The sequence below is a fragment of the Trichechus manatus genome, unplaced genomic scaffold, assembly GCF_000243295.1.
Source record: "Trichechus manatus latirostris isolate Lorelei unplaced genomic scaffold, TriManLat1.0 scaffold00002, whole genome shotgun sequence".
In the NCBI taxonomy this organism is placed as follows: Eukaryota; Metazoa; Chordata; class Mammalia; order Sirenia; family Trichechidae; genus Trichechus; species Trichechus manatus.
The window spans coordinates 45,133,483-45,155,186 of record NW_004443938.1 but is presented as its reverse complement, the minus strand read 5'-3'; the positions used below and the strand labels follow the sequence as shown (position 1 = coordinate 45,155,186).

General features: G+C 35.3%; 1 protein-coding gene across 1 annotated transcript in view; it reads left to right on the top strand.

Moving 5' to 3' along the window:
* The window catches only part of LAMA2 (laminin subunit alpha 2), a gene marked incomplete at its 5' end in the record, with an annotated part of 457,095 nt that overhangs the window by 183,619 nt on the left and 251,772 nt on the right, over window positions 1-21,704 (top strand). The window contains 3 exons of the mRNA XM_012554936.2: window positions 2,120-2,247; window positions 14,480-14,566; window positions 20,166-20,377. Of these exons, the coding sequence (XP_012410390.1) occupies window positions 2,120-2,247; window positions 14,480-14,566; window positions 20,166-20,377 (427 nt within the window). The remainder of the gene's footprint in view (window positions 1-2,119; window positions 2,248-14,479; window positions 14,567-20,165; window positions 20,378-21,704) is intronic.

Below are 21,704 nucleotides of genomic sequence, written 5' to 3'. Positions count from 1 at the left end.
GGTTGTCTAATGCCATGTTATAGTTTCATGTGCAAAAACACTTGAATTTTAAGATTATTTTGGTAATTTCCATTTAATGAAATGACTTTCAGAAAACGTAAGAAAATCCTAAAGTGTTATTTCTCCTTTGATTCAGTAGCTGAAGAAAAACAGGGTCTCTGAGTTTTAGAAATACCTTTTCTAACATGGTTATGGTATAATCAATTTATGATCCTGTATTTTAAATCCCTTCAGTCTTTGGAGATGTAATGTTGTTATGCCAATATAACAATATGCAAGAATTTTAAAAAAAGAAATTCTTTGATTATAGCTAAGTTTGGCTAAAGTTGGAATCTAAAAGAAGCAATATGAAAATCAAATCAAAGGGGTAAAATTTTCTTCATATTGATCCATATTTTGCATGTTCCATCCCAATATACTATGTTGTTTAGACAATTGTTAATAGTCAAGTTAATGCTTCCTCTGAACCTAATTTGCTAAAGGAATTTGAGAGACAATTTAAAATAACTTAAAAAAAAAATTATTTTCAAGTATCATCAGATATTACTCAATTACCTGTTAATAAGTAGTTGATGAAATGGTATGAGATTTCAGAGTATGGAAACTTTATAAATTATTGACTTTAGCTCCCTTATTTTACAGACTGTAGATCATATTGGAGGCTCAGAGAGTTAAATGATTTGGTTGTAATTCAAGTTTGTTCTACTCAGTAAAATATTCTCCCAAGGGCTTTTACAAACTGTATTCAAAAATATGTCTGTATTTGTATATTTGTACTTTCTTAAATATATTTACTATATTTAATTGAAATTTAACTTCTTTAAAGATATATTGAACTAAATAATAATTTAGAACTTTTATTAGCTTAGGCTGGTCATCCCAAAGGTCGTCCAGATAAATACATTCTCACTCTATATTTAAAGTGAATTTATATTTACTAACTTTCTCCACAAATTTGGTTACTGACCATAAAAATTAAGTCCATGCACCCCTGAGTTCTACTGAACTCTGCAACATGGGAAAAATGCAATTTTATATATTTATCAAATTTTATATACTTATGAAATGCAACATGGGAAAAATGCAATTTTATGTACTTGTCAAATTAAAAAATGTATTTCTCATAATGAATTCATACTATATTATTTTAATAGGAATTAGGTATATTTTATTGTGCCATTGAGATTGAAGTTATGTCTATATGATGCCAAAACATTATAAAAATCTATTAGGTTGTACTATTAGAAGCTTTATAGACAATTTCACCACTTGATTAATAGAACTGTTCGATCTTTATACCAGTTTTCCTGAGTTTTGTGAACACAGCCTGAGTTGATTAATATGAAGAAACCAAGACTTATAAATAATTTCATTTTGCTTCTGTATCTTTTAAAAAGACATAGGTCTTTTTATAAAATACGAATGGGCAATAATATGCAGTTTCACTTTTCTTTTAAGTGTCTGAGGAAAAATATTGTATACCTTGTGCTTTCACTATATATTGGTACATGCTTTAAAATTTTTCAGTTTTCTCAATGTTTAATTATGAGTTAAGCAAACCCCTCATAGGTGTAATACATTAGTGTATTGTCCAAACCATCAGAGTCCACCAAGGTCATAATTAATGTCTGAGTTAAGAGGGTGATAATCCCAAAGAATTTGTAAGATTAGCCACAGTCCCCATTAAATCAGCAGTTTTAAGCTGAACAATTGATTTTACCTGGAATCATCTACAGTTTCCGATAAACATATGTTATTAGGGCCTCATGACTACACACACACAGACACACAGACACACACACACACAATCATTTTCACTGAGAAAAAAATTAAAAACTAAAGAAAAAAGGAGATAAGATTTGCAAGTGGAAACAATATATAATGAATTTAAGTCATCTTTCTGTAATTATGCATATGCTGAAACTAACATGTAGTTTATAAGCTAGATATATTAACTTTTAGTGTTGTTTCTGTGCTGTGACCATTTAATGTGGAGACATTGTTCTTCTTGGCAGGCAACAGACTAATAATGTCTTTCTAGACCAATTTTTGGCAGCATGTTGATGCTTGAGACCAAAATGATGAACTCTGATGTGCTTCTTTTTTTTTTTTTCCTCAGAACTGTAAAGACCACACAAGTGGCCCATATTGCAATGAATGTCTTCCTGCTTTCTATGGCGATCCCACTAAAGGTACCTCTGAAGACTGTCAGCCCTGTGCCTGTCCTCTCAATAGCCCATCTAATAAGTGAGTAACAAACTTACCTCTTTAATGACTTTGACATCCACTTCTGCAAATGTACTTTTGATACACAGCATACCATTTTTCTTGTCACACATAAATAAATAATAAGTACATACATGAATTTCTCAGGGGGTAATATGAGTTTTTCTAAACATAAAATATTTAAAGTTATGGCTATTTATTCCTCAGAATTATAACATTTTAATTCTAGTTTTGGTGATTTAATGTCTAAGAGAGAGAACTCAAATAGAATTTCTTAAACTAGCCCCAAAGAACAGACTTATTTTATGGAAATACACAAACACATACATACACACATCTTCATGGAATAATAAAAAGACCACTGATTTAAATGCTGATCATTTGGGTCTTAGTCTCACACTACTTATTTGTGAATCTTGGGTGAGTCTAAATCTCCCAAAAGGTAAAATGAAGGAATTGATCTAGCTAACCTTTTAGTATCTGTCCTTTCCCTTATTTATCACACAGTTTATGTAATACATTTATACATGTGGAATTACAACCTGAATTTACATAAAATTTTTTGAACTGGAAAAGTTTAATGCAAACATCATACAATTTTTCTAGTCATCTTTCTAGCTGTTTTCCTAGAATAATAACCTCTAGGAGCAGATTTTTTGAAAATATTTTGATTGCCAATTCCTCTTGTCTTTTAGGAGAATGCTTTGTTCCAGTATTCTGATTCAAATTCCAGCAGGGTGGCCATCTCTAAGTAAATAACTAAGAAATACCTTGAAACAAAAATATTTTTTATTGGGACATATTATATTGAACCAAAATCAACACATTTTACTAGTAAATAATTTTAAATAACTATATTTTTAAACAAAAGTGATTTTTTTTCCTGAGAACTCTATTAAGTTAAGGTTAATTCATAAAAAAATTCATATTATATTAGGCAACTTCTAGCTATTTTTTAAATGCTGTGATAATACTTGCAGAGCAGAAATTTTTAATAAACTGCTATGGTCTTTCAATGTGAAGGTGTGATCAAATAGATCATATTCTAGGACTTACCTGAGATGTTCCTAGTGAAAATGATCTTTTGTTAGTACATTCAAATTAATACTACATGCTAAAGACTTTGAGAATGATTATTTCATTAAGGTTAAAATTTTTTACTGGAACAGTGGTTTCTACTCTTCAACCCATGTGAAATGTTTATCCTCCACACCAAAACTCCCAACTCAGAATTTTCCACTTTAGTCATTGTTCCCACCACCTATCTGACATTTTGTCATACTGTGGTATCTTGTGTGTTGCTGTGATACTGGAAGCTCTGTCACTGGTATTTCAAATACCAGCAGAGTCACACTTGGTGAATAGGTTTCAGCAGAGCTTCCAGACTAAGATAGACTAGGAAGAGGTACCTGGTAGTCTACTTCTGAAAAAATTGGCAAGTGAAAACCTTATGAATGGTAGTGGAACATTGTCTGATATAGCGCCAGAAGATGAGCCCCTCCGGTTGGAAGGCACTCAAAATACAACTGAGGAAGAGCTGCCTTGTTAGACGCGCACTTAATGAAGTAGATGGAGTCAGGCTTTTGCGACCTTCATTAGCTGAGGTGGCATGACTCAAAACGTGGTGAAACAGCTGCAAATATCCTTAATAATCAGAAAATGGAATGTAAGAAGTATGAATTCAGGAAAATTGGAACTGATCGAAAATGAAATGGAACGCATAAACATTGATACCATAGGCATTAGTAAGCTGAAATGGACTGGTATCGGCCATTTTGAATCAGGTAATCACATGGTCTGCTACGCCGGGAATGAGAAATTGAAGAGGAATGGTGTCACGTTCATCATCAAAAAGAACATTTCAAGATCTATTCTGAAGTACAACACTGTCAGTGATAATATCCTTACACCTATAAGGAAGACCAGTTAATACGACTATTATTCAAATTTACAAACCAACCAATAAGGCAAAAGATGAAGAAACTGAAGATTTTTACTAACTTCTGCAGTCTGAAATTGATCAAACATGCAGTCAAAATGCATTAATAATTACTGACGATAGGAATGCGAAAGTTGGAAACAAAGAAAAAGCATCAGTAGTTGGAAAACATGGCCTTTGTGATAGAAATGACACTGGAGATCGCATGATAAAATTTTCCAAGACCAACGTTTTCTTCACTGCAAATACGTTTTTCAACAACATAAACAGCAGCTATACACATAGACTTTGCCAAATGGAATACACAGAAATCAAATTGACCACATCTGTGAAAAGACACAATGGAAAAGCTCAATATCATCAGTCAGAAGAAGGCCAGGGTCCTATTGTGGAACAGATCATCAATTGCTTCTGTGAAGTTCAAGTTGAAGCTGAAGAAAATTAGAACAAGTCCATGAGAACCAAAGGATGATCTTGAGTATATCCTACCTTAATTTAGAGACAGTCTCACGAATAGATTTGAAGTATTGAACACTAATGACCAAAGACCAGAAGAGTTGTGGGATGACATCAAAGACATCATACATGAAGAAAGCAAGAGGTCACTAAAAAGACAAGAAAGACAGAAAAGACCAAAATGGATGTCAGAAGAGACCTTGGAAGTTAGTCTTAAATGTAGAGCAGTGAGAGTGAAAGGAAGAAATGATGAAGTAAAAAAGCTGAACAGAAGATTCCAAAGAGTGGCTCAAGAAACAAAGTAAAGTGTTATAATGAAATATGCAAAGACCTGGAGTTAGAAAACCAAAAAGGAATAACATGCTTGTCATTTCTCAAACTGAAAGAACTGAAGGGAAATACAAGCCTTGAGTTGCAATACTGAAGGATTCAACAGGGAAAATATTAAATGATGCAGGAAGCATCAATACGAGATAGAAGCAATACACAGAGTAACTGTACCAAAAAGAATTGGTCAACATTCAACTATTTCGGGAGGTAGCACATGATCAGGAACCGATGGTACTGAAGGAAGAAGTCCAAGCTGACTGAAGTCACTGGCGAAAAACAAGGCTCCAGGAATTGATGGAATACCAATTGAGATGTTTCAACAATCTGATGCAGCACTGGAAGCGCTCACTCATCTATGCCAAGAAATTTGGAAGACAGCTTCCTGGCCAACAGACTGGAAGAGATCCATATTTGTACCTATTCCAAAGAAAGGTGATCCAACAGAATATGGAAATTATTGAACAGTATCATTAATATCACACACAAGTAAAATTTTCTAAAGATCATTCAAAAGCGATTGCAGCAGTACATCAACCGGGAACTACCTGAAATTCAAGCCAGATTCAGAAGAAGACGTAGAACAAGGGATATCATTGCTGATGTTAGATGGATCCTGGCTGAAAGCAGAGAATACCAGAAAGATGTTTACCTGTGTTTGATTGACTATGCAAAAGCATTTGACTGTGTGGATCGTAACAAATTGTGGACAACATTGTGAAGAATGGGAATTCTAGAACACTTAATTATGCTCATGAGGAACCTGTAGGTAGATCAAGAGGCGGTCATTCGAACAGAACAAGGGGATACTGTGCAGTTTAAAGCCAAGAAAGATGTGCGTCTGAGTTGTATCCTTTCACCACACTTATTCAATCTGTATGCTGAGCAAATAATTCGAGAAGCTGGACTATATGAAGAAGAACAGGGCATCAGGGTTGGAGGAAGACTCATTAACAAACTGCGATATGCAGATGACATAACTTTACTTGCCAACAGTGAAGAGGACTTGAAGCACTTGCTGATGAAGATCAAAGACCACAGCCTTCAGTATGGATTACACCTCAACATAAAACCAAAATCCTCACAACTGGACCAATAAGCAACATCATGATAAATGGAGAAAACATTGAAGTTGTCAAGGATTTCATTTTACTTGGATCCATAATCAACACCCATGGAAGTAGCAGTCAAGAAATTAAACAGTGCATTGCATTGAGCATGTCTCCTGCAAAAGCCCTCCTTAAAGTGTTAAAAAGCAAAGATGTCACCTTGAAGGCTAAGGTGTGCCCGACCCAAGCCATGGTGTTTTCAGTCACCTCATATGCACGTGAAAGCTGGACAATGAATAAAGAAGACTGAAGAAGAATTGACACCTTTGAATTAGGGTGTTGGTGTAGAATATTGAATATACCATGGACTGCCAGAAGAATGAAAAAATCTGTCTTGGAAAAAGTACAGCCAGAATGCTTCTTAGAAGGAAGGATGGCAAGACAAGTCTCACATACTTTGGACATGTTATCAGGAGAGATCAGTCCCTGAAGAAGGACGTCATGCTTTGTAAACTAGAGGGTCAGCGAAAGAGGAAGACCCTCAATGAGATGGATTGACACAGTGGCCGCAACAATGGACTCAAGCATAACGATTGTGAAGATGGCACTGGACCTGACAGAGTTTCATTCTATTGTACTTAGGGTTGCTATGAGTCAGAACCTACGCAGCAGCAGCTAACAACAACAGTCATTGTTTGGAGAGGAAGGGAAAGAACTTACATTGAATAAAGGCATATACTACTGTAAATAGGCATAGGACTAAGCCGTATATTTGGTATAATTTTACCTTTAAAAACAACCCAATAAAGTAGGTATTATTACCTCCATTTTACTTTTTTTCCTAGTGAAAAAATAGCATTATAGTGTCAATTCTGGAGCCAGATTGCCTTGATTTATATAAATCAATATTGGACTGCATACTTTCTAGTGGTGTGACCTTTAGCAATTTACTTAAACCATCTGTTCCTTAGTTTTCTCAGTACTAGTTGTAATAGTAGAACCTTCTCATAAGGTTATTGTGAGGATGACATAAATTAAGATACATAGTGTAAAACAGTGATTGCACACGGTGAGCCCAATACAAGGGCTGATTGTTATTAAGTGAGTTGCTCAGTCAATCTACAGTCTATAGAGGCCATCTTAAAAAAAAAAAAAAAAAATAGCATTTTAAGTGACAACATTAAAAGCAGTTAACTTATCTACCAGATAAGTAAAGTCCCTAGCAAGGCCTTGAGAAAGTGAGAAATGGGTTTAAGGCATAATTAGAAATCAGACAATTTTCAGAGCTTAGGGCAGGAGCTTTGATGTGCACCAAACTGAAGATCTTTTGCAATGGAATGTATCAAAGAAGAGGGTAAAGGCAAGAGAGAAACACGACAAAATAATGAATATAAGACAAAAAATTAAATTAATTCCTTCATAATGACTGCCTAATCAGCCCTGTATTAGCCATAACGTGACAGCAAGACTTGCTCTTTGGTGCACGTATGAAGGGTTAGTTTACCTGGATGACCTTCTCATTCATTGTAGCTGAATGGAATTCTTAGGAACCATCAACACATTACGGAACTCGTGACTTTTACTTTCACTGAGGAAAGCAGAGGGATTGCATCTACTTTTATTTGCGTTGCATCTTCTTCTCCAGATAAAAAGTCATATGCATTAGCACAGTTGTCCACCACATGTGAATCCTAGCCTGATACATTTTTAGAACTAGGTAATTAATTGAATGTGTAGACCTTATAGATTCCCTCTCCAGTGTGACCAACATTACTATAAATATAGAGGAGCCATTAGGGAGAGAACTTTGCTTGGGTAATTACAGGCATCCATGACCCATTGACTCATCCTTGTGTCTATGTTTGCTGTGCTTTCACTTTTATAATGGGTTCTGATTGCGTTCCTGAAAGAAAAAAGAAAGTCAGCAAGCATTGAAGCACCATCCATCAGTGCCAAAAAGATTGTGTCCCAGTGTCCGGTGTTAATGGATCCTAAAATATACATGCTCCAATTTGATGCAATTATGCTGATCTTGCTTTTTTAAAAGAAAGATACTCAATAATAACAATATCAGTTACACTGAGTATTTAAAGATGCTTCAATTTCCAAGGTGTTTTCACTTACGTTATTTAATATTATCTTTATCAGTAGAACTGGTAATAGTTTATGACCTATTTTAATTTCCAGATTTAAATGTAGCATTTTCATAAGTAGATAGATGAGACAGTGATAATCCACTTATAAATCCTAGACATTCTGTTTACAGGTATAAAGTCTTTTAAATTTAAAAGAACTTAGAAAATTATCATGGTTTAGATGCTCAATTGTGATGAGAAAAGTCCATTTTAATCTAATAATTTGAAAATGTTTTTAAAAAAATCACTGAATAATGGGACACCTAATGATTTAGAGAAACTATCATCCATTTTAAAAAAAAACTTAGAAAAATCATTTCTGTTGTATACTGAGTTAGAAACTTTGAAGACTGAGTTGAATATTTGCATATAGTCAAGAAGATGGAATTAGAATTTTCATAGGTTATTCAAAAAAAAGAGCTAAAGGTTGCTGCAACCTTCATTTAGAAGTGTATGGCTTAGTGATAGTTTTGCCTTGGTGATTTATCTGTTTAATCTTTGGTCATAAATCTTAGAGATCACAAGCATTTTTGCTGCATGTTTCTTAGATAATATTGCTAAATAAATCAAATGTGTAGAGAGATAGAGATAGATTGGTATAATTATTATGATGTATGAATACAGACAAGCATATAATATTTAAATTTTATATATATATCAACTTTGTCAAATATTTACAGTGTCCACTGTTTGCTTGAACTTCTCATCTTGCTGATGTATATATTCTAGCTATAAATTGTAACTAGATAGTCATCTCTAGAGAAGCAAATACAAATGTAAATATTTCAAATGTTTTATATTCATTAATTTTTGGCCTCAGATAGCTTATAGCGTAAATAGGGCCTGAAAGAGACACATGAATTTCTGCTCTGAACACTTAGGATGTACTTGAATAGATAATATCATTGAAATAGTTACAGATTTTCATCAGTTATACAATGAATAAAAATATTCTTGGTGCAAGACTGGACAGCAAGTAAACCTTCAATAATTTCTATCTGTTAATAGCGTTGTGAATACTACTTTCTTGCATGAGATGGGTCTCCTAAAACTTAATTTTTGGAAAAAGAGAACACTTGTAGAGTTGACTTTGGAGCTCACTCAAAGCGTCAAATTGAATTATTGTTAATATTAGTACTAAAAGAAATATAAATATTCTAAGGCAAAAGATAAATATGAAGAAACATTTAATGCAACATTCTCTAAAAAATCATAGTGCTTTAGAGATTTTAGAGTATTTTCCTACCATTGTTTTAGGCCCACATGGGTGATTACAATGGATCTTACTAATCCCATATATCAAAAGGGAAAACTGAAGTCCAGAGAAATTAAATGCCTTGATTGTGATCATACAGCTTGCTTGAGGCAGAACTAATATTAGAATCTATATATTCTGACTCACTGTCTGTGCTTCTTCCACTGGGGCTATAGAAATACAAACAATTACACAGATAACTGAAGAGAAGCAAAAAACAAAAAATAAATAGGAATAATAGAACTTAATAGCAGACAAACTGTGGATGTTCAGTGTGAAAAATGGCTCTAGAGTTTGGCAAATTATGCTAACCCAGATCTCAGAGGTTAGAGCACACTAGCTTAATTATTTAACTCACACTAAATGCCTTAAACATTAAATAAATTCGCATGTTGTTGATGTAGTTATTTGCCATCGAGTTGACTTCAACTCATGGTGATCCCATGTGTGCAGAGTAGAACTGCTGCATAAGGTTTACAAGGCTGTGACCTTTAAAATCAGATCACTAAGCTTGTCTTCCAAAGCACTTCTGGGTGGGCTCGAACTGGCAAACTTTCAGCTAGTAGTTGAGTGCTTAACTATGTGCACCACCCAGAGACTCTGAAATCCACATACTCTGGTAAAAATTCTAAAATATTACTAAATTGTAGCTATAATTTACTGTTGCAGTATGTTGAGTATTTGGCTTCGTACTTTATCACTATGAAAATACTTTTCGTATTATCCCCGTTTTGCAAATAGGAAACTTAGGTTTAATTTTAGAAAAATATAGACATAGTCAGAAAATAACCCAAGTTTAATTACAAAATCCAGTTGTAGCCATTAAATTGGATTTCATAGTATCTGAGAATAATTAAAGAAATATATTTTTCCTTAATAATTCTCCTATGAATAAGTCAAGAAGAGATTGCAATGAAGAAGAGAACACAGAGAAACTTCCAAAATTTGTGTGGCCCAAGCCAAAATTATGAAGTAAATGTTTTTCCTTCATTTTTTAGCTTCTCCCTTCAGTACCTGCCCCTTTAGCAGTTATTCTTGGGCATTCTTATTATCCTTACTTATAGATTTCTCATTGACATTTTGCAGAACTCACCCCTTTTAGCTTCTCTTTCCCTGCCCTATGTGCCCAAGGTATTCTGCTCCCCTGTTATATATGCAAATGTCCTGATTTGTCTAACGCTAGTGAGGGAAGTTTTTTGCCTGTGACTAGAGGAGTGGTTGTTTCACATCAAACTCAAGAGGTAGTTCAGTATTTTGTATCCCAAATACATGAAAATTAAAGAAATATAAAATATAAAATTAAAGAAATATAAAATTTACTTAATATGTGTTTCATTTTATTTTAAGGGTATTGGAATAACTATACAGGGGACCCCTTTATGTTAGGACTGAATTTGAGGGCACACAGGTCTTAGTAATTATTTTACTATTGAGCAACTGATTTGCTTTTAGCTTTTGGGTTCTCTGAAACATTTATTTACCTGTTGATGATTTCCTCTTGCATTGGCTATGAGAAAGCTTAAGGCCCTGTATTGACCTACTGCTATCAAACGAACTTAAAACATGTGTTTTGCACTCTGAATAAACCCTTGACTTCATCTTTATTTTTTTAAGTGTAATTTTCTCTTAACCTTATTGAATCAATTTTACCTTAATGTATATATTTATTAATAAAAAACCCATTGCTGTCGAGTCGATTCCGAATCATACTGACCTCATAGGACAGAGTAGAATTGCCCCATAGGGTTTCCAAGGAGTGCTGGTGGATTCAAACTGCCAACCTTTCGGTTAGTAGCTGATCTCTTAATCACTGCACCACCAGGGCTCCATATTTATTGATAAGTAGAATTAAATTATTTTTGTAACAAAGCTAATTTTATCTGTATGTATGTATTCATATGCCTGCTTATATATATTCATGTACATATTTACATGCATATGCATGCATATATTCTCATACATACATATTTGCATATGTACACATTTAAAAATGGATCAGTATACGTATTAAAATACATTTTCTATCATTTAAAGGGACTATTTCCATGTGCAGATCCTTACTATTTTTTCCAGCAGTAGCTTCTCTTTCTTTCCCGTTTGTGGAAAATACCTGCTGTTCAGGGACTTCTCTTGTTCTCTGTGGCATTGGATAGATAATCCGGAAGGAGAATATTCTCTCCACGGTGTGGAGCTGGCTAACTAGAGTTAAATGACATAAATCTTGGAATCACTTGAAGTCAGTGGTGATCTCACAGTTCACTCTTCCTGTCACAGAACAGCTAGCTTTATGTTTTGGTCAAATTCAGAGACAAGTCACTACATTTGCCAATCCAAATTCAGTACACATTTCACAATGTGTATGTTTATTTTTCATTCTAATTTTATTGTTGTTAAATGCCATCTTCTTCCTGCGGGTATAACAGCAATTGCAGCTACAAGGAAATGAATCTTTATGTCATTAAAGAATATTGAAGCACAAATACAGACATTATTTTATGAGTAAGTAGTTTTATTTAGATGTATCAGGTCAAGTATTTTTAGTAGTAGAAACTTAAACTTGCTTAATTCTTACTAGTAGACTTGAAAGAAATTTGGTCATAGGGAGAAGACAGCATCAGATTATGAATCAGAAATCCTGGATCCCATTCAAAATTCTCCTGGAATTTAGTGTATAACTTTGGGCAAGGAAAGTGGTGCCCTCCCCAACCAACTCATTGGATTATTGTGAAAATGAGATGAAATCATTTGTAAAAAATACTCTGAAACTGTAAAGAGCTAGTCAAATCTAATGTATTCTTATTCTCTATCTTTTTTTGAAAAAAAGTACTGATTTCTGTCAGTGAGCACATTTTACTTTATTTCTGTCAGTTCTAACTGACTTGTGAGTATATTTAAGAATTCGGAATCTATTTTTATAAATGGAGTTAAGGTGTCAGGAACCTTGTCAACCACATTTGACATGACTTACGGTAAATTGATTTAGGATTTTTTTTTAAAAAAAATAATTACCATGGTTTTCTTTCCGTTACTGTTGTCCCACAGTGGTGGGAACCCCAGTGTTTCTAGTTGGAGTCACTTTCTCCATGGTTGATGAGATAGTTCTAGATCTACTTTTTGAAGACATACATGTACTTTAGATATTTGTCAGGTAGATATATTAAATCCAGTCCTCTCTTTTGCATTTGAAAGCAATAGCAAATAACTGAATGAAGATGGGAAAAAAATCCTGTTTCTATTCGTTTTTACGTATGCCTGTTCTCTTTAGGAAGGAGCCCTGGTGGTGCAGTAGTTAAGCACTCGGCTGCTAACTGAAAGATGGGAGATTTGAACCCACCAGTGGTTCTCTAGGAGAAAGACGTGGCAGTCTGCTTCCATAAAGATTTACAGCCTTGAAAGTCCTATAGGGCAGTTCTACTCTGCTCTGCGGGCTTGCTGTGAGTTGGAATCAACTCAACGGCACACAAAAATAACAACATTCTCTTCAGTGCATTCACACTGCTGCCAGGAAAATCCCCCACAGTGAGTCCCTTTGGGTCATGAGTGCCAAGGCCAGGTGTGCCTTGGCTCTGTTGCTAGTGGCAGCCACCAGAAGCCCTTAAAAATGGAAACTTTTATCTGGAAAATAGTTGTAACTTTAAGATATCCCCAGTCATGCTTTTTCTCCTTGCCCCACTAGTTCATTTAGATTTTCCACTGAGTTGAGATGTTTAAAATGATGGATCTAGTTGGTTCTAATCACTTTCTACTATCAAAAAATAAGAATCATTAAATCTTTACATGAGTTACTAAGCCAGGGGAGTATTATTCAATATTAGCACGCATGATCCGACTTGTACAAAAGCTAAGAAAATATTTCAAAGTCACCCAGTGTCAGGAGCAGAATGAGATCAGGACTTGAAGTGCTTAATTTGTTGTTCTCTCCTTAATTCATTTAGCCATCAAGCAAACCTCTACTAAATTGTCCTGTCAGATATAATAGAAAATAAATCTATTTAGGGAAAACATAATGGGAGAAAGATTAATTGGGGGCATTTTCTTTTAAAAGGGTGGAGTAACAGATCTCACAAAATTCAGAATTGTCAATGACTCTTCAGAGAGCCAGCAGATGACCACATTACAGTGTGTCAATCTTGTGGTAAGGTTCAGACAGGAAAGGTGTCTCTTACAAGACAAAGTAGTATGACCAGAGTTGAACATGTTGTTGAAGTCTTAGGCTAGTGCATAATTACTTGGCCAGTTTCTGACTTGGTATTAACTGTCTTAATTCAAACCTAAACTGGAAATATGTACAAAGAGACAATCTTTGGCACTTGCCAAATAATCAAACCCATTAGCGACCCTATAGGACAGAGTAGAACTGCCTCCAGAGGGTTTCCAAGGAGTGGTTGGTGGATTCAAATTGTCGAGCTTTGGTTAGCAGCTGAGTGCTTAACCACTCCGCCATCAGGGCTCCAAAACATGCCAGAGGTAGGAACTGGCAAGGTGTTTTGGTTTATTTTGTTTTATTGTAAGTTTAGGCAGAGTATGCACACTTGATCTCTTCTAGAAGCTTTTCCAAGAATTCCATCAGTGTAATTGGTGTGCTTGTGAGTACACACGTGCCTGCACACTCACAGCCACGGTAGTGATACTGCAAGTCAAGATGCCCCACCTCCACTGTCACCACCAGTACCGCATACTGAGTGTTCCAAAATCTCTAACAAATTGCCCTGGGCTGCTTCAAGCTCAGAGGGATTTGACTACACAGAAAGTATGTAAGGCTGTGTCTTGCTAGACCTGGAGAATCCCTAAAAAGCAACTGTACATGCCCACTTGTTATTGATGATCAACGACCCAGAACAGTCAAAAGTCAGTTAATAACATGTCACAGGGATACAGCTCTCCACTGGGCTATCTTCACGTCTACAGAAATAGCAATGTCTTTTCATCCTCTATCGGCCAGATCCAAATCTCTCTCTGTGAGACAAGAATGACCAGCCTGTACCCTATTGTCGCAGCAGTGCTGGTGAAAGATAAATGAATATATGCTGCTAATGACTTTGTGTGTGTGCTTCTTCCTTGTCCCTGTTGTCACCCAACAAAATCAACATAGCTTTAGTCCGACGTGCCATTTAGACCGGAGTCTTGGATTGATCTGTGATGAATGCCCTGTCGGGTACACAGGCCCACGCTGTGAGAGGTAAGCAGGCACTCCACTGTCTTTCAAAATGCTTTCTTCCTTGGGAGTTATAAAACCAGAGGCATTATCAACCTCTGCACTATCCCAGAAAAGCCACCACACTAGTGAGGTGAAATAAAGTTTCTCACCACACTTTTCAAACAAATGCTTTATATTTTTATAGTTTATTTGTTCTCTAGAAATTGCTTTATAAATCTCCATTCACTCAAAGAATGTTTGATTAATGTTTTACTCTTAAAGGTTAAGCATTAACCTATAATTTTTTTTAGAAAGTACTGCTCAAGTGGAAAGTTAGGTGCTTTAAGATTGATCTTACTGTCTATCTTGACACCATTTATTTTTCATAATCAGCTTTTTGTCCTTAAAATGTGGCTTAAATGTGTAGTTCATAGTTCAGCAAGTGCTCCATAATTTACCTTAAATATATTTGAAAATAGAAACAAAATGTAATTTATTATCATGATTTATGTTCTCTTCTAATTGCTCCTGAGCCAATATATTCCTGTAGATTTTACTAGACTGCTTTGCAGTGGAACCATGGATATTAGTTTATGTAATTTGTGTCCTTATTTTTCCTCCTGAAATGTTTTTGAAGAAAAGGTTCTTCTCTATATTTACTGTCGGTATGAAAATGCTACTAACTTCCCCTTGATATCATTGCCAAACATGACAAGCTCTGCTTTACCACTGAAAATAGCCCCCTTTGCCACCATCACTGCGGGAGCAGAGGAAGTGACCTGCTTTCACCCATCATCACCAAGGCTAACCCTGCAGGATTCTATTTATTCCTGTCCATTCCTGTGTTCTTGGCAGACCTCACCCCTATTTCAACCAGGGTGCATAAAGTTAATGAAGCAGGAGCCAATCCCCCAGAGAGAATTTAGCTAGCAGCCAGTCATCTGGGAACCAAATGCTAATGACAGTTTCTAACAGCAACAACTATTGTTTGTGAGTGTGACAGCATCTGTAAATTAGTATGGAAGAACAGAACTGGAATAAGTAGGATTTATTTACAATGAAACACATGGAGAAACCGGAGGTCTTTAACTGTGTTACAAAGAGAGAGAAAGAGATGGGGAAGGTATACATTGCTTACTATAATGGGAGAACAAATAATTGCCAAGACAGATTTACCTCAAATGCCTGATCCCCCAGCTCACTACAGGCAATTTTTTTTTTTTTTTTTTTTTTTAGCAAGTAGAAAATGACAGCTGCTTTCTCATACAAGGCCATTAAATCTGCTTATCTAGGTGAGCATAGTCTCTGATGCATTTATATTGTTTTGCTTCATGCCCTGTATTTTCTTTACATGTTAGACAATAGTTTCTGAACCACCTACAATTCAATATCCTACATTTTATTAAACAACCTTCTGTTTAGCAACTACTGTGTGCTAGTCATGGAGCTGGATGTCGAATATAAGCAGATGCATCATCCCCTCCTTGCCCTCAAGCAGCTCACATCTTTATTTAAAGTGGGTGAGAAGGGTCACATGAATTTTGGAGAGAATCTTAATCTAAATAATAAAAATCACAAAGGAAAGAAATAGCTGACAGAAGCATGATTTACTGTCTAAAATGTTTATTAATCTGGTTAAAAAGAAGACGGAAACATGCATATGCAGTTTAGCAAATGGCACATCTTATCTGCAAGTCAAATTTTTCAAAAACAGATCATCTTAAACTATTATTATATAGAAGATGTGATACTTTATTTTGCTAGCCAGTATTTGGATTATAGCTTTCCAGGAATATTTAGGACTGATCATTTCTCTGTGTTTATATGACCCCAAAAGTCCATAAGATGGATCCAAAATATTAGGAGAAACATTTTTTGAGATCTGTATGTTGAAGTGGAAGGGAGGGAGAATGTATGGAGGAGATATTGGTTACACTGAAAACTCTTGTCATCAAAACTACTCTGTAAGTGATTTGTGGAGTCAGTTTCTGTGTCTCACTTACATAGAATCAGCATTTAGAAACTAAGGCAGGTAAATGTTGCAGCTGACTAGTATGTAAAATATATCATTCCCGTGTATAAAGCAGGAAAATATTAAATAAATAACTTAAGGCAGGGCTTTCCAAACTGTGTGTTCCTGGAATAACGAATTCTGTGATCATGTAAATTTAAGAAGTATTCATTGTCATGCTGATAGTTCTAACATGTCTTGTAGTAAGGCAGTATGTTCAATTTGTTTAATTCGCCTTTCCTAAATTTATATGACCATAAATCCCCTGTCTCTCTTACGTAGCAAGCATATAAGTCAGACTATAGCGCAGGTGGGAGGTGCTAGACCTTAGAAACCTAATCTAAGTCAATGTAAAGTTTTTTTCCTCTCCTCCTACTCCCCCAGCTGGAATCAAAGTTCTAACAAGCTTACCTAATACCAAGGTGTGTATTGTGAGGACAAATGGTGGGGTCATCTAGCCCTGAGTCATTTATCCCAGCATGTTTCTACTTACATATTTCTTTTTTCTGACTTACTGATAACCTCTCCCTTCAGACCTATCAGCTCTCTCCACTACCTTCATACCATGCTTAGGGACACAGGAATCATTCTGCTTCTTTCATTCCACACTGGGACCCTACAGCTATACTCTCCTCAGTTCTGTATTCGTTTGCTCGGGCTGGCTAACAAATTACCAGAAACTGGGGGGTTTAAAACAACAAAACTTTATTCTCTCCAGTTCTGGACAATGAAAGTTCAAAGAGAAAATGGAAACTGGCATTAGCAGAATTATGCTCCCTCTCACCGTTCTAGGGAAGAGCCCTTCCTTGCCTCTTCCTAACTTCTTGTGCTCGCTGGCAATCCTTGGTGCTCTTCACTGGAAGCTGCATCACTCCAATTTCTGCCTCCATCTTGATATAGTCATTTTCCCTCTTTTGTGTCTGTGTAGAACACAGATTTTAGAATATAGGCTACAGATTTTAGCCAAAGTTGCTGAAAAGACAATTAATCAAATGAGATGAAAATCCCATCAATGTTGTTGCTTTCTTTTCTTCTTGCTGTTCCTCTGCTTTGTCAGTTTCTTTTGCATTCTCTCTCTTCCTCTAATATTGTTCCTAAATCATCAGTAACAACCAACATATAATATAACTACATGTGTTATCAGAAGTCCCATTTACGTTTAAGGTGTCCCTTCCCAAAATATTACAATTTGATTGGAAAGAAGTTAAGAATCGTGGCAAAGAACCTGGACTTTATTTTGTCAAAATGTCCTTCTTTAGCAGGGAATCCACTAAACTGTGTATTTAAACTGTCTTCATTCTGCCTTGCATATGGAAATGAGAGGGCTTGCAATTTCCAATTGCAGTTGGCGTTTGGTAGAGTGAAGAATCTGACAAGGTAGAAAGGTCGAAAGGACTGTGATTTATGCTAATTTTAATTGACCAGACCACAAAACCCTATTATTATTAAAAGAAGAGTTATATGATAAGCAGTATTGTAGCCACTGACCCTAGAATTATTTTTTAATTCCAAATGAAATATTTTCGTTAAGTTTCTAAGACTACTATTTTGTGTGTACAAATGCGCACATACACCAGGAATAAAACCTGAATGTAGAGAATGCTCCCACTTTCTGTAAAGGGATATATGAATTATCTACCATGTATAGTCACAAGTTTTCATTATATATCCTACAACAGAAATAAAAAGACATGTGCCTTTTTAGTCATTCTGTTTAATTAGTTATTTTCTCCACGAACTGAAGTTTTTTTTTTCTTTAATCTGTGAGAATTTTGGACTGTATTAATTAGTATTTATGTTAAGAAAAAGTCTTCGAGCTTGCTTTTAATACCATCTCTCCTGAGGGCAGTAAGTCATTTTGAGGAAAGTGAGCTGAAAATAATGGGTTTTTGTTGGCTATAATAATGATCATTTTATATCCTTATTCCAGTGGAGCAAAGTCTCAGCTCCTAGTGGGAAACAAAATGAGATGTGAATGTACATGTACCGGATCATAAGTCTTGAATATCAAATAAGGCAAGAAGAATTGGGTGAAAATTCAAAAGGATATTCTTATTATCTTTATTGAATACCATTCCTGAAAGTATTTTAGGGGAACTTTATGCATTAAAATGTTAGTTCATATTTTATGATAGAGAATTAATAAGCAATTATATTTGTAACATTATCCTTCCAAGCAATATTTATAAAAATGCCATCACAAAATTTTGTAAAATGTTTTGTGAATATAATTAAAACCAGTAATCTCCTCATTTAAAAAGTTATGATAAAAGCGTAAACCTATGAGGTTATTATGGCCCTTATAAATTTTCTAGAAAAGTTAGAATAATCACATTATTTGTCCGAAATCAATGACGTTGACATATAATTGTGATGGTATGGAAGTTTCTCCAAAATAATGAACTGGATTTCAGCCATTTCTATTTTAAATGGTAGAGAACATGTCTAAAAATAGGGACTTCTATATCTCTGACTACATGAGAATAAAAGTAGTTTACAAACTTGAGGAGATTATATTCCCCCATGTTGTTTTTGTTCTGCTTCAGCTTTGACCCGTGCTGCAAAAGACTTTGTATTCTGATAAGATGGTAGAAATGACAAAGCTAGCCTGACCAGAAGACTTTAGATGCCCTGTTTTCTTTCTCTGTTGGCAAGTGTGGCTTAATATGAAGCAGTGAGCAAATGTAACTGAAAGAGACGACTGACCAGAATATAAATAGGTGCTGCCTTTAAGGGTGCATCTATTCATTTGTCACTTTGAGTATCGTTTTAAAACATAACATTGAATCAAGGAAAATTTAATAATAGAATTTTTAAAATCTTCTTTGCCATGCCTTCTTTATTTTTCAATACTATGCAAAATAGTATTTGGTAATTAAGTAGAAAAGAAAAGACCACAAGTTTGCTAATATGGTGTTGTGGGCACAAGGGTACAATTAAAGATCACCTTATGGCATGTTACCTTAGTACGCAGGCATACCTTCTACTTCTCACTGGTAAAGACTTTTCAGTGAAAATCTGCCTCCGAATGAATATGCAAATACATACAAACCTATTTTAAACACACAGATACCCACAGAGATATTATTTTGGTGAGGACGCAAATAATGAGAATATTTTGAGTCATGATTTTCTATTTAATAAATTCTGAAGTCTCACTACCGAATTTCCTTGTGAGCGTGTTTCCTCATAACAAGCTCTTATTGCAACAGCAACAAAAAAATGTGAACCTTACATATTTGTACAGAAAACAACCAACTGGAGTAGATACATATGATGTGTTGTACTACAAAGGCTTTCCAACATGGACTTGCGCTCCTCCCAAGTGCCAGGAGCAGATTTCTTATTATGCTTTGGTCTCGTCTTCAGTGCCAGTGACAAGATTTCTTTCTTTCTTTTTTTTTTTCCTAGCTGAAATCTAATTACTAGTGGGGCTGGCAGGATTTCATCTTGTATCTACACTGCAGTTTTAGAAAAAAAGAAAAAAGACCTTTTTTTAAACACCTTGCATTTGAGAAAAGGAACCCTTAAAAGAAAAACCAATCATCTTGGGAGATGGGTGATGTGAAAGGTCTGTAAACATTGCCACTGATGGATTTCATGAATTTCCCCACTGATTTTTCACCTTAGGTGTGCAGAAGGCTATTTTGGTCAACCTTCTGTACCTGGAGGATCATGCCAGCCCTGCCAATGCAATGACAACCTTGACTTCTCCATCCCTGGCAGCTGTGACAGCTTGTCTGGCTCCTGTCTGATATGTAAGCCAGGTACAACAGGCAGCTATTGTGAGCTCTGTGCTGATGGATATTTTGGAGATGCGGTTGATGCAAAGAACTGTCAGCGTAAGTCCTGAACTATTGATGCCCCTGACGGAATTGATACATTTTACCTCAAAGTAGATGATGAGCTCTTGAGTGGGGACTGAAGAGTAGGAAATTATGTGTAATACAAATATACAGAATCTGCATAGTCTGAAATATTTCTTTGCAATGGCTAATAGAGTAAATCCTTTAAAAATTACTGCATTGCTGAAGTGTTTTTCAACTGACACATACTGGAATGGAATTTTTGAAATGAATTTATGTCCATAGCAGCGAAGAAAAATTTGGAAATAGGCCCCATTTTTCCTTTTCTGTTTATCTCAACTCTAAACCTTTCTTTGAAATAAATTTATTTGCCCATATTATTTCATTAGTACCTGTCAGTGGGTGACAATGGGTTATGCTTTCATATGTGCACTTTGCACTCTTGTATTTCACAAGAGGTGTAAACATTCTGTCGATAATTTTATGTACTGACAATTGTATATTACTGAGTGACTAATCTTCACCTTAGGGGTATTCATAGAATGCTATTTCTGTGCTTTCTTTCCATAAAATTAGCTGCCATACAGCTTCATCAGTATTAGAGTATTAGTAGATTCCACCCCTTATCTTCACCCTCTAAGCTGTATTTTACAGCGTTGCATAAAATTTACAACTCCTTTATATTAGTGATAATATAATATGTAAAGGAGATCTTGTTGTGTAAAGTCAAATATAATGTGAATCCACATTAGCGCACGAATGCTGTACGCTACCACCACCAGATCATCTGCTGTTATTATCTCTAGTCAAAGCAGTTTATGAGACCACCCAACAGTTTATTTCTGCCAAACTCATTACATAAGAAGGGGCTCTCTTAAGCACCTAGTTGTATCCCAGGACCTGCAGAATTGTGGAAACTGTTAAAAATATAGTCTGTCTTATAGTCTCTCCTGTAAGCACCAAAGATCTGGCAGGACACCCCATTTCAATAAGAAATGTGTCTCTCTCCTCATAAGACAGGAAGTTAAGTGCCAGTTTTTTTTTAATTTTTTTTATTTTTTGGCATTTAAAAATGACCATTTGTTGAATCAAAAACAAAACACTCAAGGTTTGTGTTCAGCCATGGGATCTCTCTGGAAAAATTCCTGTCTACTAATAGCACCTGTAAATCAATAAATTTTTAAAAGCAAAATTTCCAACAGTCTCAGAAGTGCTTTTTGAACACTGTAGCACCTGCATAAAATCATAGGGAGCTTAAGAAATTCTTTCACTCAGATAGATCATTCAGGACCTCTACTGCCTACCTGCATGACCCTAGGCAAGATATTTGACCTCCTGAGATTCAGTTTTCTCATCTACAAAA